Source organism: Patiria miniata, unplaced genomic scaffold (assembly GCF_015706575.1).
Source record: "Patiria miniata isolate m_02_andy unplaced genomic scaffold, ASM1570657v1 HiC_scaffold_13, whole genome shotgun sequence".
Classification (NCBI taxonomy): Eukaryota; Metazoa; Echinodermata; class Asteroidea; order Valvatida; family Asterinidae; genus Patiria; species Patiria miniata.
In genome coordinates, this window is record NW_024037051.1 from 11,760,181 (window position 1) to 11,787,867 (window position 27,687).

At 39.0% G+C, this 27,687-nt stretch overlaps 4 protein-coding genes across 4 annotated transcripts; all 4 read right to left on the reverse strand.

The window, feature by feature from the left end:
- Positions 1 to 3,802: 3,802 nt before the first annotated feature.
- On the reverse strand, positions 3,803 to 4,336 carry LOC119721583 (snaclec mucrocetin subunit alpha-like). The gene has a single exon (XM_038191661.1). It carries the CDS (start codon positions 4,334 to 4,336, stop codon positions 3,803 to 3,805), a length of 534 nt encoding a protein of 177 aa, XP_038047589.1.
- A 5,897-nt stretch (positions 4,337 to 10,233) lies between these two features.
- LOC119721584 (C-type lectin domain family 10 member A-like) lies at positions 10,234 to 10,656 on the reverse strand. Its single transcript, XM_038191662.1, has one exon. The coding sequence runs from the start codon at positions 10,654 to 10,656 to the stop codon at positions 10,234 to 10,236; it is 423 nt and encodes a 140-aa protein (XP_038047590.1).
- A 479-nt stretch (positions 10,657 to 11,135) lies between these two features.
- Positions 11,136 to 11,672, reverse strand: LOC119721585 (snaclec agglucetin subunit alpha-1-like). Its single transcript, XM_038191663.1, has one exon. The coding sequence runs from the start codon at positions 11,670 to 11,672 to the stop codon at positions 11,136 to 11,138; it is 537 nt and encodes a 178-aa protein (XP_038047591.1).
- Positions 11,673 to 14,101: 2,429 nt separating this feature from the next.
- LOC119721586 (snaclec coagulation factor IX-binding protein subunit A-like) lies at positions 14,102 to 14,635 on the reverse strand. The gene has a single exon (XM_038191665.1). The coding sequence runs from the start codon at positions 14,633 to 14,635 to the stop codon at positions 14,102 to 14,104; it is 534 nt and encodes a 177-aa protein (XP_038047593.1).
- Positions 14,636 to 27,687: the final 13,052 nt, after the last annotated feature.

Consider the following 27,687-nt stretch of genomic DNA (forward strand, 5'->3'; position numbering starts at 1 on the left):
GTTGTGACTAGTCTTGTATACCATTGTGGTATTGATTCCGTTTTTGTATATCAAAAATCGTAAAGGTGTAATACTTTCAGCGTTTGGTACCAATGTTAGGAGTTCGCGTCGCCGCTTAGGCCTATTGTTTAATAGCTCGGTCGTATAAAACTTGATAGGATTTTAGTTAGTAGGCCTATATGGCAATACTAAGTCTTGGCAGTGACGTTTTCATTTCCAAAGTCACTCCGGATAGTGGCGTCGGCACGTGCAATATGGAGCTTTATGGAATCGACGCAATTGTTTTTGTTGAAAGCATGAGCTCGTCAATCTTGAAAAGCGACGGTCTCACTGATGTTGAACTACAGACAAATGAGACCGGACGAAACGCAGCTACACATGATATATGCTACAACCAGTCCCATCGCTCGACGAGTTTATAACGAGGGGCATACTGCGAATGGAGCTTGTGGTTTCAGTAGCATGACTGGTGGCGAATATACAAAGGGCATTTGAAACAATTTCTGGCTTCCTTGTGCACATCAAGGGCGGATCCAGAACACAATTTTTTTTGGGGGGGGGGCCAAAATTTTTTTGTGTCTCCCAAAAAATGGGTCAAAAAAATTACGGCGTGGGGTTCGGGGCCCTTGCCCCGAAATTTTTTTGGATTCTCGATGCTCTGTGGTGCGATCTGAGGCAATTTCTGACCACTTTAGCCAATGTTTTTTGAGGAAAAGATGGTGGTGTACTCATTGCCTGCCTTTTTTGCGACGTTTGGGGGGGGGCATGGCCCCCTTTGGCCCCCCCCCCTGGATCCACCCTTGGTGCACATAGGTCTCGACGGGGAGGGGTCACCTCGGCCCAAATGCGATACCCCAAATGAAGGATTAAGAACATTGTTCTTCTGTATTATACAGTAAGTACTACGTGATATATTTTTATGAAATATGATAATGAATGACGTAATATTTGAATCACTTACAATATTCTTTCAAGAGCATTTTTCAATGCTGTAAACCGCTCAGTATCAGGTCTTTCTTTTCAAAATTTCAAAAAATATTTTTGTAAGATAAAATCCAGAGGGTAGGCTACAACTCTGACATCTTTAATATACTTTTTCAAGAGGATTTTGAAAGAAACTCGATTTTGTTATTACTTTCTAAAACCACCTTATCTTGTTTTGAAAACACTTTTGTAAAAGGAAAAACCGTTTGTCATGTTTACAATTAAAAAAAAAAGGTTCAGTTAGCGAACGTTCGACATTGTATTGTCTATCAATCTTTTCTGCCAAGATATATTTGTAACAGTAAAACTAAATCTTAAATTTTGTTTTACAAAGTAGTCACAGAATACAAAGTCACCCCATACCTAACAGTTAAGGCATATTGGATCGCTTGCGTTTCATGCATTTTGTTCGTTTCCAATCATGCCACCACTCAAACTCCAGAGAAAAATGTTCAAAACCTAACCAGTTGAAGTTTCAGCTCACTGGATTTTACTCTTTTGTTCTCGAGAAAACAGTGAAAAATCATGCACGACATTTTGATCACGAAATACACTTTCGTTTATAGCAGTCTTCGGTTCCAAAGATCACTCAATAAACTGATCGTTGGAAACCACCTACTTTTTTGATTTCCTTTAAATGACATTAACCCAGACGGAATAATTTCAGTGTTCAGTACTACGTACTTTAATCCAAGTAAGCTTTTTGATATGAATTCGGTAGGTTACTTTTGGGATAAATGCAAATGATCCTATATGCCTTTTCAAAATTCAAAAACTAAGCCCAGCAATAATATGCAGTTTATCATGACAAATTTCATACTAAACTTACACAAAGGCGTGCCGTGAAACCTATTCAGCAACCTACCATACAATGATTTAAAGCTTCTTTTTTTTAACTATCGCTCATAAGGCTGTTTTTGATTTCCACAAAAATACAGCTTAATAATACATTTGAACAACGTACAGTTATCATGCAAATGTTAGTAGACGACTAATGATGCACAATGTTCTACTATTTGACAAGCAGGTCGTAAAAGCAAAAAGTGTTCAGTTAATTAAATGAAATTGAGTGAGAAAAAAACTGAATCTAAGTCTAAGTTCATTAACATTACAAGAATATCTGAAATACAAATCATTAAAGCCACATTCAGTAATTTATTCATCATTAAAAGCGATGTCGTGGTTAAATGTTTTATCGTAGGCTATTTAAAATTTAAATGTAAAGAATCACAATCGAATCATAAATATAAGTTTAGGTCAAATACGTTACTTTCTGATGGAAATATATCAATCTAGTAAATCTAATGAAAATCTTCTACTTTTTCGAGTGCGACAACCAAAACTATAGAGTGATAATACATCAAGAAAACTACGATGAAAAATCTTTTGAAAAATTAAATATCTCATTAAATATCTTCCTTTTGGACACGTTACTTTTCAAATTTAAAGTAAAATAAATAGAAACATGGCAGGGAATGTGGTTTTTTTCTGTAACCCATCGCATGAAAAATTCTCTACTATGCTGCTGTCTTGTTTAATCAAAATGCAGATTAAATATCAAAACAGATTTAGTAATTGAGTAACATGCAATTTACCAAGAAAAACAATTTCACAACGCTGCATTGTCCAATATATCCATATTATCCATCCTTAAGGACCGTCACTGGTAACTTTGATCCATTTATAATTCGGGAGGTGTTTTTTTTTAATGTTGTTGAAAAACATATCCAGCTTTTTGGCCTACCTTCAAAATGGATCGCGGGTCCACTAAGACGGCACATCGCAGTTGTCCATTTAGTCGAGTCACATAAACCTCATGAGTCTCATGCAAATTGAACACACGCTGGCCGATAAATGATGAAAAAGTCCAGGCTGGTACTATAGGAGGACATGGTGAAGGACAAATCTTCAAAACTCTGATAATCAGCAAAACGTGTTGACTGAAATATCTAGTTCCTTTCGAAACAGAACGCCAAATCCGCCTCCTCGCTTGCATGCTCTGGGTTTGTTTTTAAAAGCATGACCACAAAGGGTGAAGTCTACATTTTGCTTCACCGGATTCAGTTAACCCTTTTTTTTTGCAAAATACCCACGTTGTCAAAGTTGCTTTTGATAACGAAGTCCTGAAATTCTGTCGATTTGCTGCGAAGAGACCGCGCATTCAGCACGCAGAAACGTCTTTGGGATGTTGACCTTACCCAGGTTCTGATGAATTGGATGGGACCGTGGAGGTTCATATACAAAATCAGGGTGATAACTTTCTGTAGGTTTAGTATAGCCATCAATCACACAAATTGGCAGTCAATGTTTTTTTCTCTATACGAATACCAGCCCTTTAAGCACGTCGAGTACGTCGACGATGTGCTGTTGACTTAAGTGTTGTACATTATGCAGGGTTTTCTAGGAAGGGTAAGATTTGAGATTTCACGGCACATTGGAATGACAGTTTGCAATTGTGAAAAAAGTCATGATTTAGGCTGAGGAAAGCGTAAACGTGTTGGTAGTCGGTGCCTGGGCAGAGGAGGCCATACTATTATAAATGTTCTTTGAAGGAGACAATAGAATAATCAACGAGAGCAGCGTATTATTTTCACAATGATATCGCAATTTGCTGTCAGAATCAGTAACCTCCAACTGACAGGCATTGAAACCGTTTTTTATTATTTTTTGTTTTTTTGGTATGGAACGATTTACATCGTGATACAGAAACGCACATTGGAATGTCGCCAATTCAAATTGTGTTAACACCATATTGTGTGTCTGTGTTGATGTATTATTCACTTGGTGTCCCATCTCGCTAGATTGGTCTCCTTAAACTTCACGGTATGTCGGTGACGAAGCGCCCGTTTGAATCGGCCCTCAAGCAGTGCACGCGAGGAGTATTCGGCATCTCGCAGACGACATAATTGTAGAAGGGCGACCGTGCGCAATTGTTAGTTTTCCATGTTCCGAGGCCCTTCGACAACACAACGCACTGAGGATCTCCTTGTTCGGGATAACCCGGTGCCCAGTTGGTGAAGCTCATTCTCTCAGTATTCCCAGCGCATTCAAAGCTCGAATTAGCAGACTCGCGTTTGCAGCCGATCCAGACCCTGCGCCGTTTTACAGTCTCAAATCGTTCTGTCATCATCCGCCAAAAGAAATCGTTCTCAGCCTGTGAATTCGGCACGACAAGGTGGCTTTGTTTAATGTCGCAGAACTTTGAGGCATCTGCCCAGCTCATACGATCGAAGAACATCGCGTAGCATGACTGATGCCAGTTCTTCCAGCCCGGAGGGCAGAGAGCCGACAAGGTCGAAAAACCTCCCAAGGCGAACAGAAACACAACCAAAATATCACGAAGAGCTGCCATTTCTTTAGGATGTTAAATAGAGCAAAACCATACAGTTGAATCGCTTACAGGGGAATTAACTCCTACTTCAATGCAGCGATTTGATTGTCTTAACAATGCCAATAGTACTGTAGACAGTGGTATTATGATCGTTAAACTGACTTTTTCTTATACCCAGCTTGGCTTGACGGTATAGGGCTCACACTCAGATTAAAAGTCGCCGAAGAGGTTAGTCTATTAAGCTGTTTCGTGTACGTGGTGCAGTTTGTAAGTGTCGGCTTGCTGAGCGAAGGCCTGCCTCGACCGTAAAATTATTTCATATATTGCTGTTTACCTAATGCTCTAATTAAAGTCCGAGCGGGTAGTTTTCACAATAAATAGTCTCGAATCGGAGTACTTCAGCTGTGCTCGGTTTCTGATGTGTTTCTTTGATTGGTGGTTTCTCTGATTGCGCAGAACGGAAGCCCGTCATAAGCGATGGATATTTTGTTTTATTGGTGTTCACAACAAGACCAGCAATTAGAGACACCACTTTCAAATTATGTTTATACTGGTTTCTTTTCGTCGTTCTGTGTGTTTCCAATATAGTGTGGCCCTCAAAGCCGCCATGAAACCTGGACTTTATTTACAGATGGTTTCGATTGTCGTTTCCCTACCCAACGATCAGATTTAACGATTGGTTATTTTCTTTGCTATCTCATTGTCATCTGACTCGGTGCTTTTTATTTGTGATGATAACCGTCTGTTTTCTTGTGCGGGATGTTGATAACAATGTCTTAATTGCAAGCAGCGTAATCAAAGTTCTCGTCAAGAGCTTTGAATTTTGGTTAAACAAGCTACAGCGATGCTATCTCGTACGTCTGTGCTCGGAAACTAGATGAATTTCGAAGTCACTCCGCGAAGTAGATTTAATGAAAAGCTTGAAGTTGTTCATCCATGCCACTACTGCAGGCAAGGGTTCACTTCATGATGGTAGTTGTACTCGCTCAAAGTGAAACGTGTGTTAACCGTATAGATTGATTTAAAACAAAATTCTTAGAGTTTGTAAATGTTTTTATAGTTATAATATAGGAGCAATTCATAACTAATTTTACACAAATGCACTTTCAATTAACAACCGCAAACATGCAAATTGTGAATTAATTTATTTTTTTTACAAGTAACCATATACGACAACACTGAATCCAAATTGTATCGCTTCTCACTACTTTGATAGTAAAATCATTAAAAGGCAGTTTACGAAGGAACTACGGTTGAACAGGCGGCGAGGGGGGGGGGCAATGGATGTTATAGTGGGGGGGGGGCTAATTTTTGTAGCATCCGTGCTGAAGATAGACAAGTTTTTTTCACCGGTCATCCGGCCTCCGTACAACCAAAAGGTGGGGGGGGGGGGGCTGGACACCATCTTTCTTGACACCATCAGTAAAGTATTAATGATGATTAAGCGCAGTTTAATCGGGTTTATGGACGCGCGGACACCTCGACAATTTTCGAGAAGATCCTGATGTGGTTGTTTACGATTACGTCACACGCCGAACGCGTGAATACCTGGCGGTCATTGGTGCAAAGTTTCCCGCTACATGTAGATAGCACGCAATAACTTGGCGTCGCGCCATTCTTGCTTCCACCACTGACCAGAGAAAAGGCAATTTTTGCCGATGAAATTTAACCCACCACCACCCCATTTATAGCCACCTTTCGTTTTTTTTGTTCTCCCCTTTTCTTCTCTCTTTTGAGTTCAGAAGCTCCGCTTTCTTGTACTTGTTTGACGTGCTTTCCCCACACAAACACTGGGTCTATCTGTCTATCACCGCAATTGTCTCAGCTTATTCCGGGAAATGTTATATAATTATATGAAACAGTTATATATTGTGTTCCGAATTTTTAACAAGGTTATATTTAATTATGTAATATTAATATTGTGATTTTTCTGGTACTTAAAAGGAAGTTTGTAATTGTCTGTAAACTGAAAGGAAATTATATGTATGTACTATTTAGTTAAATTTCAAACGTCTTGAATCTGAGTGGGAAGTAGTATTACTGTGTTAATGTTTTGTGGCAATTATGCTTTATGTAATATTGCCATGGAATTTATTAATCTACATACAAATGCAAATATTGAATTAAATATATAACATAAATAATATACAATATTTTACATTGTAAATTAAATATTAAGAACTCCTGAACCCCAAATGGAGATTGGTTGTTTGAGTTAGATGAATATTCATTTTGAGTTCGAGTAACGCAAATCCATAAAGATATTTATTTAATGCAATATTTCAATCAATTACAATAATCTTTCAACAACACTTTTATGCAGTAATCGGCTCAACACAAGAAAGTCTTTATCTTAAGAAACACGATTTCTGACGAAACGTTTCTTTGAAAAGTTTTAAAACACATTTTTGTAAGACAAAATCAAGAGGGAACAATTCCACAATCCTTTAATGTACTTTTTGTCAGAGTATCTCGAATTAAACTTGATTCGGGCTGTTTCTAAAATCTTTTAATTATTTTATCAAAACACTTTTGCTATGAGAAAACCCGTGAGTCACAATTAAAACGTTCTGTTAGAGGGCAGTTGAAATTGTATCATCAATCTATTTGAAAAGTGATGCGATCAAGCTATAAGCTAAATGAGTCGTTTGTCGGGAATGTTTATTTGGAGATAAAAGCAAAAATAGGGCCGGCTTCATCACATCACTTCATCACATCTCTTGGTGTTCCGACTTCCATAATTTTTGAACTAAAGATGGTATCAGCATGCGGTTTTCACAGCAGAAATGCTGAGATTGTGCTCTTTTGAAATCTGTAATAAAACAAATCTGACCAGGGTTGACAAACGACTCATGTAGCTTGATCGCAAAATCTTAAATATTGTTTACAAATTAAGTGGTCACAGACAACAAAGTCACCATCCCTAGCATTAAAGGCATATAGGATCGCTTGCGTTTCATGCATTTTGTTCGTTTCCAATAATACCACTTAAAATCCAAAGAAGAATGCTCAAAATACAACCTGTTGAAAGAGGATGTGGAATGCTCGAAGACATTTCCGTCATTTTTCGGGTATATGTAGCCTAAGGTGTGATGAAATAAAAACGACTATTGTTTCTGTCATGAAATGAGTACAAAAGGTACTTTTGAGAGCTGTTTTTCAGGTCCAGTTTCGACCCGAACGTGCAACTGTGTAAATGTCGTCGTTGCGGGCAGCAAACAAAACACAGTAAATCGTGACGTAATAAACAGGACTCCCGATGCACAGTAGCATACACGAGTCCTGTTTATTACGTCACGATTTACTGTGTTTTGTTTGCTGCCCGCAACGACGACTTTTACACAGTTGCACGTTCGGGTCGAAACTGGACCTGAAAAACAGCTCTCAAAAGTACCTTTTGTACTCATTTCATGACAGAAACAATAGTCGTTTTTATTTCATCACACCTTAGGCTACATATACCCGAAAAATGACGGAAATGTCTTCGAGCATTCCACAACCTCTTGAAGTTTCAGCTCATTGGACAGTACACTTTTCGAGAAAACAGTGAAAAATCATGCACAACCTTTTGATTGTGCCCTCTTTATTTCCAAAGTTCACTCAATCACGGATCCTACACACAGGGATTAACGACTCGGCCCAACTCCTGGTTGGACGCATGATAACGGCCCCTACTAGTGGCAAATACCATGAATACTTTTCAACAAAGACCACTGCGCACGGTGGCTTTCAGATTTGCAAGGCTCTGCGCCCGATCTGGCGTCGAAGTCCGTCAAGCCAGCGAATCATATTTTTGAATATTCATGAGTCTACGTTTTGGTCTTTATTATTGAATTCTGATCAGTGATAACTACATAACCATGGTAATGCCGAGCACAATATCTTTAGCTTTCAGATGAAAAATGAAATGTCGCTTTGTTTTATCGGTTCGGCATCACATCTCTCTAAAAAAATTTAATAAAAGCCTAATTAAAAGCGAAATTTTGGTAAACAGTGTTCTCGAAATTTGACGTTTATTTCCCGGGTTAATACTTCATCTATGACGACAAAAATACCGTCTGTTATATCCTAAAGTATTTATTTTAAAAATAATTTGGAACAATTTTATCTTAAATAAGAAGTAGTTTTGCTTACAGTTTTATGAATTTTTCCGTTTTAGATGTCATGCAAAAACCCAACACAATGGCACATCTGGAAAATTCGCGATTACAAGCCAACGGGTATAAATGCCCGTTATCACGCGTCTAACCAATTAAGGCAAGTCCACTGAGTGCATTTTGTACTAGAGCTCAGAACAGTCGTTTATCCTGGTGTCTAAGATCCGTGACTCAATTGACTGATCGTTGGAAATCACCTACATTTCTTGATTTCTTCAAAGTAATAGCAGGCCAGACGGAATCGTTTAACAGGGTGTTTTGTAAAGTATATAATCCGTGAAAGCTTTATGGGAATAACAGTTCGGTAGGTTACTTTTGGGACTAGTGCAGGTGATCCGATATACCTTTAAGTATCCATCCATTACCTTCAGAAACTCCAGCAATAATTCCAAACCTAAGTCAGCAATAATTTGCAGTTTCAATCATGAAAAATGTCAAACTAAATATACTCAACCATGCGGCAGTACGAGGATCTCAACCCATTTTTTCCTACTTTTTTTTTACAATTTTTGATTACCACAAAAACGGCTTAAATAATGTTTTAACTACGCACAGTTATCCTTAGTAGACGAAAAACTCCTAGTTAGATTTGACTAGAAAACAGTCCAACTTGCACCCAGCTGAGTACAGCAAGGGTCAGCTGGGTGGAACTTTGAGTGATTCCTAGTCAAATTTAACTAGAGTGTTTTTTATTCTAGATATGACGCACAATGTTCTATGTTTGACATGCAGGTCGTAAAAGCAAACTGTTCATATTAAATTTATTGCAATTGAGTGAGTCACCAAAATTGAATCCACACTTAGTCTAAGTTCATTGTTAAACATTACAAGAATATCTTAAATATGAATCATTAAAGCAAAATTTACTCATTTATTATTTATCATAAAAAGTGATGTCGTGATTAAAGTTTAATTGTAGGCTATTCGAAATTTAAATGTAAAGAATCACAATCGAATCATCAATATAACTTTAGGTCAAATACTTTTTTCTGATGTGAATATATCAATCGAGTAAATTTAATGAAAATCTTCTACTTTTCGAGTGCGACAACCACAACTCTAAAGGATAATACATCGAGAAAACTATAATACAATGACTTTGTGGAAACAAAATAACTATCTAATTACATATCTTCCTTTTTGGACATTTTTTTCTCTCAAATATACAGTAAACTAAATAGATACATGGGGAGGAATGCTGTTTTTTTTCTGTAACCCACCGCATGAAATTCCCTGCTTTGCTACTGTCTTGTTTTGATCAAAATGAAGACTAAGTATCAACAGATTTAATTATTTAGTCACATACAATTTGCCAAGAACTTTTTAGCAACGCTTGCATTGTCCAATGTAAACATAGTATCAATAATTATAAGGACCGTCACTCGTAACTTTGACCCATTCGTAATTTGGGATGTTTGATTTTGTTGTAAAATGTTGACGACAAACATATTAATACGAATCTAGTTATTTGGCCTACCTTCAAAATGGAGCCCAGGTTCCTTAAGACATCACATCGCAGTTGTCGATGTTTCAAATGGAGTCTCATGAGGTCTCAAGTTTCTCTAGATTTTATTTTCATAATTGCAATTTGATGTCAGAATCAGTAACCTGCAACCGACAGGCGTTTAAATGTTCATTGGGAACGAGTTACGTCGTGATACAGAATGTCGCCAATTCAAGTAGTATTTACACCCTTTTTTGTGTCTGTGTTGGTATATTATTCACTTGATGTCCCATCTCGCTAGATTGGCCTCCTTAAACTTAAACACGGTAGTCATCCACGAAGTGTCCGTTTGCATTGGCCTTCAAGCAGTGCACGCGAGGAGTATTCGGCATCTCGCAGACGACATACTTGTAGTAGGACGGCCGAGCGCAATTGTTAGTTTTCCATGTTCCGAGGCCCTTCGACATCACTACGCACCGAGGAGCTCCTTGTTCGGGATAACCCGGTGCCCAGTTGGTGAAGCTCATTCCCTCGGTGTTCCCAGCGCATTCAAAGCTCGAATCAGCAGACTCGCGTTTGCAGCCGATCCAGACCCCGCGTCTTTTTACAGTCTCCATCGCCAGCACCATCCGCCACAAGAATTCGATCTCGGCCTGTGAGTTCGGCACGGCAAGGTGGCTTCGTTTACTGTCGCAAAATTTAAAAGCATCGACCCAGCTCGAAGGACTGTCGTAGTACATCGCGAAGCATGACAGATGCCAGTTTTTCCAGCCCGGAGGGCAGAGAGCTGACAAGGTCGAAAAGCCTCCCAAGGCGAACAGAAATACAACCAAAATATCACGAAGAGCTGCCATTCTGAGCTGGTTCTTTCTCATACCAAGTAGTTATACCAAGCAGCTAGTTATATACCAGGTAGCTTGAAGTTGAAACACACATGCAGACAAATTCAACGTTGCCAGCTTGAGAGGTTAGTCCAAGCTGTTTCGTGATGTACGTGGTTCAGTTGGCAAGTGTCGGCTTGTTTTTAAGAGTCTTGCATCGGAGTACTTCAGCAAATTACCTTCGCATTGTTCGCGGTTTCTGCATGTGTTTCTTGATTGCGCAAAACGGAAGCCCGTGTATCCGTTACCTTGACTGGGGTTTTGAGCACTCTCCAGCTCAAAGTAGGCCTAAAGCAATTCTAATTGGTACACAATACGATGACTTCGAGGATCAATCTTCACGGCAAGTCCTTAACAAAGCGCCCGTTTTCGTCGGCTGTCAGGCAGTGTACGCGAGGAGTGTTCGGCATCTCGCAGACGACGTACCTCTCTTTGTTTGCCATGCAGTTGCTACTTCTCCATGTTCCGTTGCCTCCCTTCCACAACACGACGCACTGACGAGCTTCTTGTTTGGGACAACCCGGGGCCCAGTTGGTGAAGCTCATACCCTTAGTATTCCCGGAGCAAACGAAGCTTACGTAAACGGACTCACGTTTGCAGCCGATCCAAACCCCGCGTTTTTCCGCGGTCTGAAATCGTTCCATAACCATCTGCCGTAAGAAATCGTTCTCGGCCTGTGAATTTGGCACGACAAGGTGGCCTTTTTTACTCTCGCAGAATTTTGAAGCATCTGCCCAGCTTGAAGTACGATGTGAGTACATCGCGTAGCATGACTGATGCCAGTCCTTCCAGCCCGGAGGGCAGAGAGCTGACGAGGTCGAAAAACCTCCCCAGACGAACAGAAATACAACCAAAATATCACGAAGAGCTGCCATTCTGAGCTGGTTCTTTCTCATACCAAGTAGTTATACCAAGCAGCTAGTTATGTACCAGGTAGCTTGAAGTTGAAACACACATGCAGACAAATTCAACGTTGCCAGCTAGAGAGGTTAGTCCAAGCTGTTTCGTGATGTACGTGGTTCAGTTGGCAAGTGTCGGCTAATTTTTAAGAGTCTTGCATCGGAGTACTTCAGCAAATTACCTTCGCATTGTTCGCGGTTTCTGCATGTGTTTCTTGATTGCGCAAAACGGAAGCGCGTCACAGAAGCGATGGAATTGTTTTCGTGTCCACAACAAGACCAGCAATTAGACACACCACTTTGAAACGTGTTGATATTGATTTGTTTTCGTCCATCTGAGTTGGTGGCCATATTGCTTGGTCATTAGGGCCGCCATGAAACCTTGATTTTATTTACAGTTGGCGTCGATGCTCGTTCACACACCCCCAACAATCAGATTCGGTGATTGGTCCAATGCAAAGCTATTCCTCTGTCATCCGACTCGGTGCTTTCACGGTAATAAGCCATCAATAATAACAAATTTGACATGCGCAGCGGTGTATCGGGGGGGGGGGGGAGGAGGAGGGGGGGGAGTCGCACCCCACGCCCCCATTAGAGTTTTTTTTTTTTTTAATCAAATTCAGGATCTTGATTGGAACTGCACCAACTGAGTTTGGATCGTGGTTTCACAAACTGGGGATGATTATAAAAACTCCATTCGTCAATCGCTTTCTTATGTGATGTTCAATAGCATTGACGTGTGGCTTATTTCCGTGAGATCAAAATGCCTCCAATGAATTGCCACTTGGCTATATAGCTTCGCCATTAGCTTGAGCACACTTTTTTTTCTTCGCGTCATCCACACGTTATTCTATACATGCATTGACACACAGTTTAACCTTTTAACATACAGATTCAGTCATTTGTACATTGCCAGAATGTATTACATGAGTATACATTAAAATGACAGAAATATTATTGATGTCCCCTAAAGTGGCGCAGTACCTAACGGCTAACGTGATGACGGACTTCGATTGTTTTTGCCTCTAGTTCCTTGCTCGAGCAAAAGTTTTACCCCGAAATTTCACAGTTAGTGAAATGTTAAGCTCTAAACATTCCCGTTCGTAAACGTTGGTTGGTATATCCTTTATTACAATTAGCTAAAGAGCGAAATTTTACTCTGGTGCGATTTTCCGATTGTATTTTGAAGTGGGCAGTGAAGCCTTTAAAAAAGCGCCCAAAAAATAAGAAAATAATGGTTTGAAAAACATTTAGGCCTAGTTATAGAAGAGTGGAGATACTAATGGTTTATCAGAATTTGTCAACCTTAAAGATATTCTTACAAGGTTGACTTGGGAATTGGCCGATTTTGCGCCAAATTTCCCGACGCAACTGTTTTCGAATTTCGGACTCAGTTTCAGGACACTAAACTTGTTCACAAGGAGTTCATCTTCATGCATTAGGTAATAGTAGTAGTATTTAATTGAATGAATTTAAAACTTGTCAACAAAGAGATTTGGCAACACTCATGAGGAAAGTCGAGGAAAAAGTTGAGGCGCACCACTTTGGAAAACTCCACTATTTACATTGTAAAAACAGTGTAATGAATTTACAAAATAATATAAATGCGCAGATAATAATATAATACTGTACGTTATTAGTGCCTACCATTATGCACTCTATAGCCCGGTTCATACTCGGCACGAAAGCGAAAGCGAACGCGAATTTGTGACGTCATGGCAAGTATTCGCGCTGCGAATTCGTAAAAGTTGAACATGTTTCAACTCGGGCGAATTTCGCAGCGAATGTTTCATGACGTCAAATTCGCTTCGCATTCGCTTTCGCATGAAGAATGAACCGGGCTTATCGCAGAACAAGAAGCTTTACTGTTATGATTCTTGGTTTGACTCCTCGCACCTCCAAAATTAACAAAGAATAATTCAGCAAAACTACAACGTTATTCTTCTTGATCATAATATATGCCAAAAATAGTTGGCACGGCTGCCAACGCAGGAATTTATTGCAAGATCTATCATGACGGGATAGACTTGCAGGCCCGATGGCGCCGTTTTGTGTCACGTATCAAGGAACAACTTGCCGCGTAAAATCAGAAGTTCTTCATCTGAGACATGGCAGGAAAAACGATGAATTTTTGCTTCAAGAAGGCCATTGATTTTACATATACCTGAATATCTCTTGGGGGTATGCAGGATGCGAATAGTTTCTGTTCAGAACTCGCATTCAAGGTAGAGAAATAATCAGGTTGAAATTGGTTCAGTCAACGAGACCAGAAAATAATGTATGACTGCGACCACGTGTTTGTCCGATTCAGAACGTATCTATTACGTGTGGTTGTGCGAACTCTCCTGCTCAAACTTCCGCAATCCTCATTGTTACACGAATCGATGACTTCGGAGGATCAATCTTCACGGTAAGTCGTTCACCAAGCGCCCGTTTTCGTCGGCTGTCATGCAGTACATGCGAGGAGCAGTCGGCATCTCGCAGACGACGTTCCTGCCGATCCTTGGTGTGCAACCAACGGATTTCCATTTACCCTCGCCGTCCACGCCGTACAAGGCACAAACCGGAGTTTCTTTATTCTTAGGATTTCCAGGTGCCCAGTTGGTATAGCTCATTCCCTCATTCCCAGCGCACACGAAGCTAGAATCAGCAGACTTGCGCTTGCAGCCGATCCAAACTCCGGCCCCAGAAAGAGACTTGAGTCGTTCCGTCATCATCCGCCAGATGAAATCATTCTCAGGCTGAGAATTGGGCATCACCAGGTGGCTTCCTCTGCTCTCGCAGAACTCAGAAGCGTCCATCCAGCTCACACGGTTGAAGTAGATGGCGTAGCAGGACTGGTTCCAGTTCTTCCAGCCGGGAGGGCAAGCAGATCCTTGTGAGAACGCCCTCTGAAGTATTATGAGATATGCGACGAACTTGTCGTACCGAGATACCATTGTAGTATTGGTTTTGGGATCCAAGAACTTCAAAGCTGTAATACCATTAGAGTTTTGTACTTAAAGATTAATATCAAGTAAATCTCACAGACAAAGCACGAATGTTAGGACATGCCTGCACTCCAGATTTACTTCTGATGTTTTTGCTAGGCTAAAGCTTAGTCAGATGTGTTGCATCGCAATACACAGGTGACGGTTGACGTGTCTGCTCATCATGGAGTGCCACGCGATAATGGCGTCGGCGGGCTCGTAGGTCGCAAGAGGTAAGCCACTAGAGAGAGAGAGAGGTAAAAAAATATAAAGTCCATAGTCAAAGTTATAGTCAACTGTGTTCTTCCAGCATGATGGGTCGGAAAGCAGATGTCCCATGGAGCCTAACTACACGATGGAAATGAAGTAATTAAGTCATTAAAATTGCTGTTATTTGCCCTCGCTTAACGAGTTTTTATGAGGAGGGACCGTTGATGATTGAGGCGATGGAAACAATATTGAGGTATCTCTTTCTGCAACAGGTTGTCTGTTCTTTGCTTGTTAGGCCTTCTTTTTTATGAAAAAAATACCATTATTAAAAGAACTCTTTTTATATTTAATCACTTTTTCATTAGACTATATCAATATGGTATTAGATTGATTGATTTAAAAAAAAAAAAAGGATTCTATTTTTTTACATCCAATAGATGTTCTGGGTAGTATAGAACAGATGTTCAGTAGCCTGCAAGACCAGTTCTCCATGTACGAAACAGTGCAGTGTTTTATAAATTTGAAAAAGAAAACTACAGAATCAACCTTTGCCGAAGTCATCAGTGGGAATTTCAAATGCAATTTCTGCTTTGAAAGACATTAGGGGATTCCTAATGGGTCATGGTAATGAGACACTCAGCCGTTTCAGTCCAACTCTAAACCCCAGGGGCACATCAATTTGTATGGAGTACTTGCCGTTGTCTCTTGTGACTTTTCTCTTCTCGATCATTAACATGCAGGAAAAGAGCTGTCTCGTTTGTTGCCAGCGGTTAGTTGTAGATGGAAGGAAGTTCAACAGGTGAACAAGAAACGACAAAATAATCTACGTGGTCAGATTGTTTCCCCAGCAAAGGGGAAAGGGAGAGAGATAGCCTGTTTCCCAGCCCCTCTAAATATATGGGGACCGGTAGCTATACCTCCAATTTAAAGCCATTGATTGGATTACCGCAGCGCGCGCGCATCATTTTGAATCGTTGTGCGTGGACAATACTTGATCTGGTACACCGCCCCCTCTGGAGACATGCACACAATAGGGAACATTAAAAGAGGGCAATTTCTATAGGTGAATACGTTTCCACAAGGCTTTCACGAAATAGATTTCTGGATTTTACTCAAAAACTAGGAATTTCCAAGGTATGTTGGTCGCAAATGGTAGAGTTTTAGAAAAGGGATATTAAGTTCGCATATAATTTGCACACAGTAGGAGGATATGGCGTGTCAAACGTTGCAATATTCAATATTTTGCAATATATATGTTGGATGTTCAATATGTGTTTGTTATCTTTTACATTTATGTGCGATGTTCAATTTAAGTGTGCGATGTTTTTCATTATTTGCGCGATGTTTAATATATTTGTGCGGTGTTTTACAATAAAAGTGCGATGTTCAATATATGTGTGCGATGTTTTACAATTATATGCGATTTTCAATTTATATGTGCGATGTTTTTGACGATATATATGTGCGATGTTTTCAATATTATGTTCGATTTTTGCATTAAATGTGCGATGTTTTTCGATACAATTGTGTGTGTTGTTTTACAATATATTTGCGATATTCTCAAATATGTGAGCAATGTTTCACACATATGTTTGACATTTCGAGCTATTTGTATTCGATGTTTCATCGGTATGTTTGCATTCGATCTTTTGCAATATGCATTCGATATTTCCCTTTTCATTCGATGTTTCTTTAAGAGTCTGGCTACTAGACAGCGAAAGTCTGACTATTATGCCTAAAGTCAGTGTATGAGACGTCAGGGGATCGCGTAAAGTAATTAGAGCCAGACCTAAACGGTAAAAACCGGAATTGTGGGTAATTCTTTAAGCATACGCAATGCGTTCATCATTGTTTGGGCAGTACCCCCAGCTGTGCCTGTACTACCCATAGTGTTATGTACATCATCTATGCATTGAGGAATGCATGACACATGGTCTGAGCTCCAAGGCCGATGTGCACCTGTCCCGTTTAATGATCCAGTTACCTGATAATTTGTTAGCATAAGCTGATGTAAAATTGGGCAAAATTAGATGTTTATGAAAAAAAATCAAATTGTAAGGGGTTAACCTTGCATTTTTTTTTGAAAATTGCAGATTGTATGGGGTTAGATGTTTATGAAACATTTCAAATTGTATGGGGTGAACATAGCGAAATTGGGCAAAATCAGATGTTTCCGAAAAATTTCAGATGTAAGGGATTAAGGCCAAAAAAAAGTCTCCGGTTTCTGGTACGCGTGCGCGTCGCCGTAGCCATGCGCGTCGGCAAAATGAAAAAGTTTTTTTTTCAATGAACGATGATGTCTCAAAACCGCCAAACTCACTGGTTTGACTGCTGCAAAATTTTAACGTGTTTTTAGATGGGTTTATGATCGAGAATAAGCTTTATTTGGCCTCTCTGGTCTCCCATGATATTTGCACTAAGTTTAGTCGGGCACCATTTGCAGTCATCAGCCGACATTTGAAGCAAAAAAAAAAAAAGTAAAAAAAAAAAAAAAAGCCGCGTCGCCGCACCACTTTTTGGGCAAGCTCCATACCAGAAACCGGAGACTTTTTTTGGCCTTACCTTGCTTTTTTAGTGAAATTTTGCAAAGTTAGATGTTACGAAAAATTTCAAATTGAAAGGGGTTAACCTCGCATTGTTTTAAAACGAAAATTGGAAAAAACAAATGTTTCTGGAAAATTGCAGATTGTAAGGGGTTAACCTTGCTTTTTGAATAAGATTGGGGAAAATTAGATGTTCATGAAAAAAATTCAAATTGTAAAATTTGGAGCATATTTTACTAAAATTGGGCACAAATCAGATGCTTCTAAAAAATCCAGATGTAAAGTTTCCGCAAAAACAGCTTTTGAAAAAGAGCCCAATGTTGAACTTTATTGAGTCTGAGGTCTATCGAGGGGACGATCCTTATTTCAACTCCCGGAGATTCGCTGACAGTCTCTATTTTTCTTTTTAAGAAAGACGAAATAGCTGAAGAGGGAGGTGAGAATCTATATGTGCCCAGATACAAAGAGTAGAAATCTACGCGTCTGCCTTTTGAAAATACACAATTGCGGTGTTCATTGTTGCGTAATGATCCGCCTAGCACACGACTGTTTTGCCCATTAGGCTGTGTTATGCAGCTTCCTAACAAACCAAACACACTGGGCTCATTATATCGGCTTGTTTTTACCCATTAAGGTAAAGCAAATGGACCCAGAAATCTTCCTGGCGCGTTTGCTCACCTATAAAGACAACTTTTCTCAGTTTAAGGAAAATTCTAAGGTAACGAAATGGCCGAGTGGTTACGATTCGTCGTCCACGGTTAGCGGGGTCCCGGGTTCGAATCCCGCTGGTGTCTTTTTGGTTTTTAACGTATGAGTTCAATTATTCACTATAAGAGATTTAATTTCCCGTCGTAAAGTACCAACAGAACCTTAGCTTAATCGGTAAGCACTGCTGCTGGTACTGTCCGCGAGTTCCAGGTTGGCGCCTTCGTACAGGTTCAGGGCATGTGGTCCACTCGGAGGATCAGGGCTTAGGGGCCGCCCTGTTCCTCCCTTAGCTCTTTGCTTTTACATGGTGCCTGGCCCTCCGGGGTTATATGGATGGATAGGGAAGGAAGTGTGTATTGGTCGGGGACGCCGAGACCCCGGAAGAGAACTAAGGGATCGGCTGGGGCATTGTTATGGCTCAGACCGATCCCTGAAAGCTTGACTAGCACATAACTTTTTGATTTTTTTGACCCTCTATCTTTTATACTTTGGTTTAGTTTGATATCTACAGCTGCTCGGCAGGTATACGGGTAGTATCAAAACTGAAACAAAGGTGTATGTCATAAATCAATGAATATTTCATAATTGACTATAATCAAAACGGAGTTTCGTTTGATCAATTTGACTATCATTATATAATGACGCGATTGACAATTGACGTAAGAAACGCCATAAATTATACCGGGAAAGAATAAAGATGTACATTGTAATATAAATATTATTTATACATCTTTCAAATAACGTGTCTTTAATTGTGAGCATTCCAAACAATTCGCAATAGTAATATAATGGTATATGATAGCACGATCAATGCGTCTCTATTAAATTTAAAAATATAAAATTTAGGCCCCTATGTGTGAAATATTCTTTGATTGACTATGAGCATTCCATACGAATGAGTTAATTCGCAAAATATAGAAACAACAAAAGAGAAAGGAAAAAGAGAAAATTCCTTTACCCTAAAAACTGGAAAAATAATTTGTTTTAAAAAAGTCAAATGGGACACTTCATGTATTAATTTAACACTTTGCAAGGAGTTAGCCTTACATTTAAGCAAAATTGGGAAAAATCAGATGTTTGTGGAAAATTGCAGCTTGTAAGGGGTTAACCTTGCTTTTGTAGTAACATTTGGCAAAATAAGATGTGTATGAAAAATTTCAAATTGTAAGGGGTTAACCTTTCTTTTTTAGTAAAATTGGGAAAATTTAAATGTTTATGAAAAATTTCAGATTGTAAGGGGTTAACTTTGCATTTTTAGCAAAATTTGACAAAATCAGATTTGTATGAAAAATCAAAAATTGTAAGAGGTTAACCTTGCCAAATTAGGGCAAAATCAGATGTTTCTGGCAAATTGCAGATTGAAAGGGGTAAACCTTGCTTTTTAAAGCGAAATTGGGAAAAATCAGATGTTTCTTGAAAATTGAAGATTGAAAGGGGTTAACTTGGCATTTTTAGCATAACTGGGCAATATCAGATTGATATGAAAAATCTCAAATTGTAAGGGGTGAACCTTGTATTTTTAGCGAAATTGGTCAAAATCAGATCTTTCTGGACAATTTCAGATTGTAAGGGGTTAACCTTGCTTTTTTAGTGATGTTTGGCAAAATAAGATGTGAATGAAAAATTTCAAATTGTAAGGGGTTAACCGTGCTTTTTGTAGTAAAATTGGGCAAATTTAAATGTTTATGAAAAATCTCAAATTGTAAGGGGTGAACCTTGCATTTTTTAGCAAAATAGGGAAAAATCAGGTGTTTATGAAAAATGTTAGATTGTAAGGGGTTCACCTTGCATTTTAAGCAAAATTGGGAAAAATCAGATTTGTATGAAAAATCAAAAATTGTAAGAGGTTAACCTTTGCCCAATTATCCCCGCATGCTACCAAAGACACAAGAGACCGGAATCAGAGGCTGCACACTCAGCATTCATTGTTACCTGTGGCCTGAGCAGCCGTTTATTCATGCCAAACATCATGTTCCCGCCCGAAGCTGATAGCGCAGAACTGCAAATATATTTGGCAATAACGTAAAAGGTTGTTCCCGCCCGAAGCTGATAGCGCAGAACTGCAATTACATGTATACATAGCAACAATACCACAGATTGTTCAGCATTATTCTCACAGATTGTTCCCGCCCGAAGCTGATAGCGGAGAACAGCAATTACATGTATACATAGCAACAATACCACAGATTGTTCAGCATTATTCTCACAGATTGTTCCCGCCCGAAGCTGATAGCGCAGAACTGCAAATACATGTATACATAGCAACAATACCACAGATTGTTTAGCATTATTCTCACAGTTTGTTCCCGCCCGAAGCTGATAGCGCAGAACTGCAATTACATGTATACATAGCAACAATACCACAGATTGTTCAGCATTATTCTCACAGATTGTTCCCGCCCGAAGCTGATAGCGCAGAACAGCAATTACATGTATACATAGCAACAATACCACAGATTGTTCAGCATTATTCTCACAGATTGTTCCCGCCCGAAGCTGATAGCGCAGAACAGCAAATACATGTATACATAGCAACAATACCACAGATTGTTTAGCATTATTCTCACAGATTGTTCCCGCCCGAAGCTGATAGCGCAGAACTGCAATTATACTTAGCAAGTATAGTTAAAACAATCTTGTCCAAGTCTGCTCCCCTCCAAAGCTTGATAGCAAAACCGCAATTATAAGCAAAACAGTACTGACACTGTTAGTTCCGGTCCAAAGCTGGTGACGCGGAACTCTGCAATTAGCCATGAGCAACATAATAATAACTTCAAGTGTAACTTATGAATATATCAATCAGCAAAATAGGTAAGAGAATACAGACTGCATGCCTTTTGCGATTAATCCCTTAAACATCTTGTGCCTGAATTACCGACAAAGGCAGGGGTCAAGGGCTTTGCCCCCAAATCCCAGAAGCATCATAAATAATGAATAAAGTGGCCAATATCTGAGGCCTATTTGCGGTCTTGGAATGCAATTCCCGCCAAACTGTACTCCGTCGGTGATATTGCCGATTCTAAGAAAGGCGAAAACCCCCTCAAAAACCACAGAGGGAAAAAAGGGGGGAAATTCCTTTCTGGCTCCGCTAATAAATGGCAACCGAGTACTGCAAGTTCATGATCACTGCGTCAAACACTCTAGAATCGGCAAATTATCACTCAAACATATCGTGCAATACGAAAACATCAATTTTTACCATGGCAATGTTTATGCAGAATATGTGCAATTAGGTGGCTACGAACGGGGAGGAGGAGGGAATTTTTTCAGCAAGACAAAACTTTCTTGCCGGACCTAACTGCGTGGCTGCTCAAGCAAAAGTGACCGTGTGCTCGAACTTTCAGTAACAGTCCAATTACAGTGAACTAGTTCATGCACTTAAATCATCGTGGCCACAAGGGGAGTGACCTGGAATGGCTAACCTTCCAACCAGCCCTGTCAACGGTCCAGCGGTGATAAATTATTTGAAGCTTCAATTCCATTTGCCTCAAATCGATTAGGGCAAAATCAGATGTTTCTGGAAAATTGCAGATTGTAAGGGCATTTTTAGCATAACTGGGCAATATCAGATTGATATGAAAAATCTCAAATTGTAAGGGGTGAACCTTGTATTTTTAACGAAATTGGGCAAATCTTAAAATTAATGTGGCCTGACGTTGCGAACTTAGCAAGTTCTTCTTCAGAGGCTAAAACAGAAATGACAGAGATACATACATTAACATGGGGGTGCACACAAACATGCAGGGCTGAAAGAAGAAACACAAAAGGAGGATTAGGAGGGAAAGGTGTGGAAAGATGCAGGGGAGGGTGGATGAGAGAACAAAGAAACAAAGGGAGATGGCAAACCACAAGGGGTCTGGTGTAAACAGGGGAGGGACCAGAAAGGGGAAGGATCAAAGGTCACAGGGAGTGGGAACGGACAAAAGAGTGTGAGAGTGAAGGGATGATGCGGGGGGGGGACAGTATAGAGGTGGAAAGGAATGAAAGATGGCGGGAGATGTGTAAACGCAAACAAGGAAGACCAGATGGATTATCTGTAACAGAGGACAATGGAGGAAGAAAGGGATTAATCATTTCCAAGTTGGATGTTGAGACCATGTGGTTGAATAGTTCGAAGACGATTCATCCACACCTTCTCTCTGCTGAGGCGAACTGACTCTTTGCGATGGCCAAGAGATTCAATGCCCTGCAAAATCATATCAGAAATGGAGTGGTGAGGCAGGTTGAAGTGATGACCAACAGGGGTGTCTAGTTTCTTGGTGTTGACCGTTGACCGATGGGCATAGAAACGCTTCTTGGGCGTATTCTTAGTCTCACCTACATACTGCACTCCACAGACCCTGCAAGAAATGAGATATATGACATTAGAGGTGTTACAAGTGATGTTACCAATGGTTCTGTGGGTAGTGACAGAAGAGTGGCCAGAAAAGGAGTCAGACTCCTGGATATGAATCTGGCAGACAACACATCTGGAACTGCACTTGAAAGTACCATGCTGGGTGGGAGGGGATGCATCTAAGGATGGGACTTCAGCTCGAACAATCAAGTCCCGTAGATTTCGAGGACGCCTGTAAGCCAATGTGGGGCCGTTGGGGATGGCGCGGGCAAGGCGATCTGAAGTATGGAGGATATGATGATTGTCATTAGTGATTTTGCGGAGGGGAGGGAGATTGGGGTGAAACGTGGTAACCAAGGGAATCATGGGTTTGGCCATGGCATCAGGGGCCTTTCCCGTGAGAGCTTGATTTCTGGGGATAGATTTAGCTCTGGCAATGGCACGATGAACTTGGCGAGAGCTGTGACCCCTGGCCACCAAGTTGTTCTTCAGTATCTGTGTATGGCGGGAGAAATCGGAATCATTAGAACAAATTCTTCTGAGTCTGAGTGCCTGGCTAAACGCTATGCCAGTTTTGCAGTGCCTGGGGTGACAGCTGGAGGAGTGGAGGTACTGGTGGGTGTCTGTGGGTTTGGAATACAGGTCAGTGGTTAGTGAGTTGCCTTGCTTGCGGACGGTGACATCCAGAAAGTGGGTTTGGTGAGCCGAGAACTCCGATGTGAATTTGATGGTTCTGTGGAAGGAATTGATGTGGTTAGTGAAGGTCAAGAGACTGTCCTCATCACTGGTCCAGATGAAGAAAACATCATCAATATATCTCCACCAGATCCAAGGGCGACATGGGGCCGAGGCAAGAATGCGTTCTTCGAGGTCACCCATGAAGAGGCAAGCCATCGACGGGGCCATGCGAGTGCCCATTGCAGTGCCGTGTACCTGTAGATAGTGTTCACCAAGAAAGGAAAAATTGTTCTTCGTTAGTATAAGTCTCATGAGGGTGCCAACATCACTGATGGGAGGAGTCGTGTGTCCTGCCTTGGCCAGAGCCAAGGAGCAAGCACGAACTCCCTCCTCATGTGGGATGTTGATGTTGGCCGGCTGAGTACATTAGCCATACATGTATGTATATGTATTGAAATTGGGCAAAATGAGAGTTTTTCTGGACAATTTCAGATTGTAAGAGGTTAACCTTGCTTTTTTAGTGATATTTGGCAAAATAAGATGTGAATGAAAAATTTCAAATTGTAAGGGGGGTTAACCTTGCTTTTTTAAGTAAAATTGGGCAAATTTTAATGTGCATGAAAAATTTGAAATTGTTAGGGGTTAACCTTGCATTTTTTTGTAAAATACGGCAAAACCAGGTGTTAATGAAAAATTTCAGATCGTAAAGGGTTCACCTTGCATTTTTAGCAAAATTGGGAATGATCAGATTTGTATGAAAAATCAAAAATTGTAAGAGGTTAACCTTTGCCAAATTAGGGCAAAATCAGATGTTTCAGGAAAAGTGCAGATTGAAAGGGGTTAACCTTGCATTTTTAGCAAAATTGGGCAAAAGGAGATTTTTATGAAAAATCTCAAATTGTAATGGGTGATCCTTGCATATATTAGCATAATTGGGCAAAATCAGATGTTTTTGAAAAAAAATCCGATGTAAGAAATTAACCTTACTTTTTTCTTCAGTGAAATTTGGTAAAAATTAGGTGTTTATGAAAAATTTCAAATTGTAAGGGGTTAAGATTGCATTTTGTTTTAGCAAAATAGGGCAAAATCAGATGTTTATGGAAAATTTCAAATTGTAAGGGGTTAACCTTGCATTTTAGCAAAATTGGGCAAAATCAGATGTTTCTGGAAAATTTCAGATGTAAGGGATTATCCTTGCTTTGTTAGTGAAATTTGGCAAAGTTAGATGTTTATGAAAAATCTCAAATTGTAAGGGGTGAACCTTGTATTTTTAACGAAATTGGGCATAATCAGATCTTTCTGTCAAATTTCAGATTGTAAGGGTTTTTTTTAGAGATTTTTGGCAAAATAAGATGTGAATGAAAAATTTCAAATTGTAAGGGGTTGACCTTGCTTTTTTAGTAAAATAGGGCAAATTTAAATGTTTATGAAAAATCTCACATTGTAAGGGGTGAACCTTGCATTTTTTAGCAAAATAGGGCAAAATCAGGTGTTTATGAAAAATGTCAGATTGTAAGGGTTTAACCTTGCATTTTATCAAAATTTGGAAAAATCAGATTTGTATGAAAATTCAAAAATTGTAAGAGGTTAACCTTTGCCCAATTATGGCAAAATCAGATGTTTCTGGAAGTTGCAGATTGAAAGGGGTTAACCTTGCATTTTTAGGAAAACTGGGCAATATCAAATGTTTATGAAAAATCTCAAATTGTAAGGGGTGGAGCTTGCATTTTTAGCAAAATTGGGCAAAATCAGATGTTTCTAAATAATTCCAGATGTAAGGGGGTTAACCTTGCTTTTTTAGGAAAATTGGGCAAATTTTAATGTGCATGAAAACAATTCAAATTGTTAGGGGTTAACCTTGCATTTTTTAGCAAAATACGGCAAAACCAGGTGTTCATGAAAAATTTAAGATTGTAAAGGGTTCACCATGCATTTTGAGCAAAATTGGGAAAAATCAGATTTGTATGAAAAATCAAAAATTGTAAGGGGTTAACCTTTGCCCAATTAGGGCAAAATCAGATGTATCTGGAAAATTGCAGATTAAAAGGGGTTAACCATGCATTTTTTGAAAAAATGGGCAATATCAGATTTTAATGAAAAATCTCAAATTGTAAGTGGTGAACCTTGCATTTTTAGAAAAATTGGGCAAAATCAGATGTTTCTGAAAAATTTCAGATGTAAGGGGGTTAACCTTGCTTTTTAAGCAAAATTGGGAAAAATCAGATTTGTATGAAAAATCAAAAATTGTAAGAGGTTAACCTTTGCCCAATTAGGGCAAAATCAGATGTTTCTGGAAAATTGCAGATTGTAAGGGGTTAACTTGGCATTTTTAGCATAACTGGGCAATATCAGATTGATATGAAAAATCTCAAATTGTAAGGGGTGAACCTTGTATTTTTAACGAAATTGGGCAAAATGAGAGTTTTTCTGGACAATTTCAGATTGTAAGAGGTTAACCTTGCTTTTTTAGTGATATTTGGCAAAATAAGATGTGAATGAAAATTTCAAATTGTAAGGGGGGTTAACCTTGCTTTTTTTTAGTAAAATTGGGCAAATTTTAATGTGCATGAAAAATTTGAAATTGTTAGGGGTTAACCTTGCATTTTTTTGTAAAATACGGCAAAACCAGGTGTTCATGAAAAATGTCAGATCGTAAAGGGTTCACCTTGCAATTTTAGCAAAAATTGGGAATAATCAGATTTGTATGAAAAATCAAAAATTGTAAGAGGTTAACCTTTGCCAAATTAGGGCAAAATCAGATGTTTCTGGAAAAGTGCAGATTGAAAGGGTTAACCTTGCATTTTTAGCAAAATTGGGAAAAATCAGATTTGTATGAAAAATCAAAAATTGTAAGAAGTTAACCTTTGCCAAATTAGGGCAAAATCAGATGTTTCTGGAAAATTGCAGATTGAAAGGGGTTAACCTTGCATTTTTAGCAAAATTGGGCAAAAGGAGATTTTTATGAAAAATCTCAAATTGTAATGGGTGATCCTTGCAAAACCAGGTGTTCATGAAAAATTTAAGATTGTAAAGGGTTCACCATGCATTTTGAGCTAAATTGGGAAAAATCAGATTTGTATGAAAAATCAAAAATTGTAAGGGGTTAACCTTTGCCCAATTAGGGCAAAATCAGATGTTTCTGGAAAATTGCAGATTGAAAGGGGTTAACCTTGCATTTTTTGAAAAAATGGGCAATATCAGATTTTAATGAAAAATCTCAAATTGTAAGTGGTGAACCTTGCATTTTTAGAAAAATTGGGCAAAATCAGATGTTTCTGAAAAATTTCAGATGTAAGGGGGTTAACCTTGCTTTTTAGAAAAATTGGGAAAAATCAGATTTGTATGAAAAATCAAAAATTGTAAGGGGTTAACCTTTGCCAAATTAGGGCACAATCAGATGTTTCTGGAAAATTGCAGATTGAAAGGGGTTAACCTGGCATTTTAAGCAAAATTGTAAGGGGTGAACCTTGCATATATTAGCAAAATTGGGCAAAATCAGATGTTTCTGAAAAAAATTCCGATGCAAGGAATTAACCTTACTTTTCTTTTTGTGAAATTCGGTAAAAATTAGATGTTTATGAAAAATTTCAAATTGTAAGGGGTTCAGCTTGCATTTTTTTTTAGCAAAACAGGGCAAAATCAGATGTTTATGGAAAATTTCAAATTGTAAGGGGTTAACCTTGCATTTTAGCAAAATTGGGCAAAATCAGATGTTTCTGGAAAATTTCAGATGTAAGGGGTTAACCTTGCATTTTAGCAAAATTTGGTAAAGTTAGATGTTTATGAAAAATTTCAAACGATAAAGCGAAATTGGGAAAAAAATTGATGTTTCTGTAAAATTGCAGATTGTAAGGGGTTAACCTTGTATTTCTAGCAAAATTGGGCAAAAAGAAATGTTTATGAAAAATTTTAAACTGTAAGAGGTGTACATTGTATATTTAGTAAAATTTGACAAAATCCGATTTGTATGAAAAATCTAAAATGGTAAGGGGTTACCCTTGCTTTTTTAGCAAAATTTGGAGCATATTTTACTAACATTGGGTTGAATCAGATGCTTCTATGAATCCAGATGTAAAGTTTCCGCTAAAAATACAAGGTTCGCCCCTTACAATTTGAGTTTTTTTATATAAATTTGATATTGCCCAGTTATGCCTAAAAAGCAAGGTTAACCCCTTTCAATCTGCAATTTTCCAGAAACATCTGATTTTGCCCTAATTTGGCAAGGTTAACCCCTTACAATTTTTGATTTATCATACAAATCTGATTTTGCCCAATTTTGCTAAAACTGTAACCCCTTACAATCTGAAATTTTCCATAAACACCTGATTTTGCCCTATTTTTCCAAAAATGCAAGTTCAACCACTGACAATTTGAAATTTTTCATAAACATTTAAATTTTCCCAATTTTACTAAAAAAGTAAAGGTTAACACCTAACAATTTGAAATTTTCCATAAACATCTGATTTTGCCCTTTTTTGCTAAAGAAAATGCAATCTGAACCCCTTACAATTTGAAATGTTCCATAAACATCTAATTTTTACCAAATT

Excerpts from the sequence above, each read along its gene's own strand:
- LOC119721583 (XM_038191661.1), bottom strand. The coding sequence starts at position 4,336 with ATGGCAGCTCTTCGTGATATTTTGGTTGTGTTTCTGTTCGCCTTGGGA.
- LOC119721584 (XM_038191662.1), bottom strand. The coding sequence starts at position 10,656 with ATGTACTACGACAGTCCTTCGAGCTGGGTCGATGCTTTTAAATTTTGC.
- LOC119721585 (XM_038191663.1), bottom strand. The coding sequence starts at position 11,672 with ATGGCAGCTCTTCGTGATATTTTGGTTGTATTTCTGTTCGTCTGGGGA.
- LOC119721586 (XM_038191665.1), bottom strand. The coding sequence starts at position 14,635 with ATGGTATCTCGGTACGACAAGTTCGTCGCATATCTCATAATACTTCAG.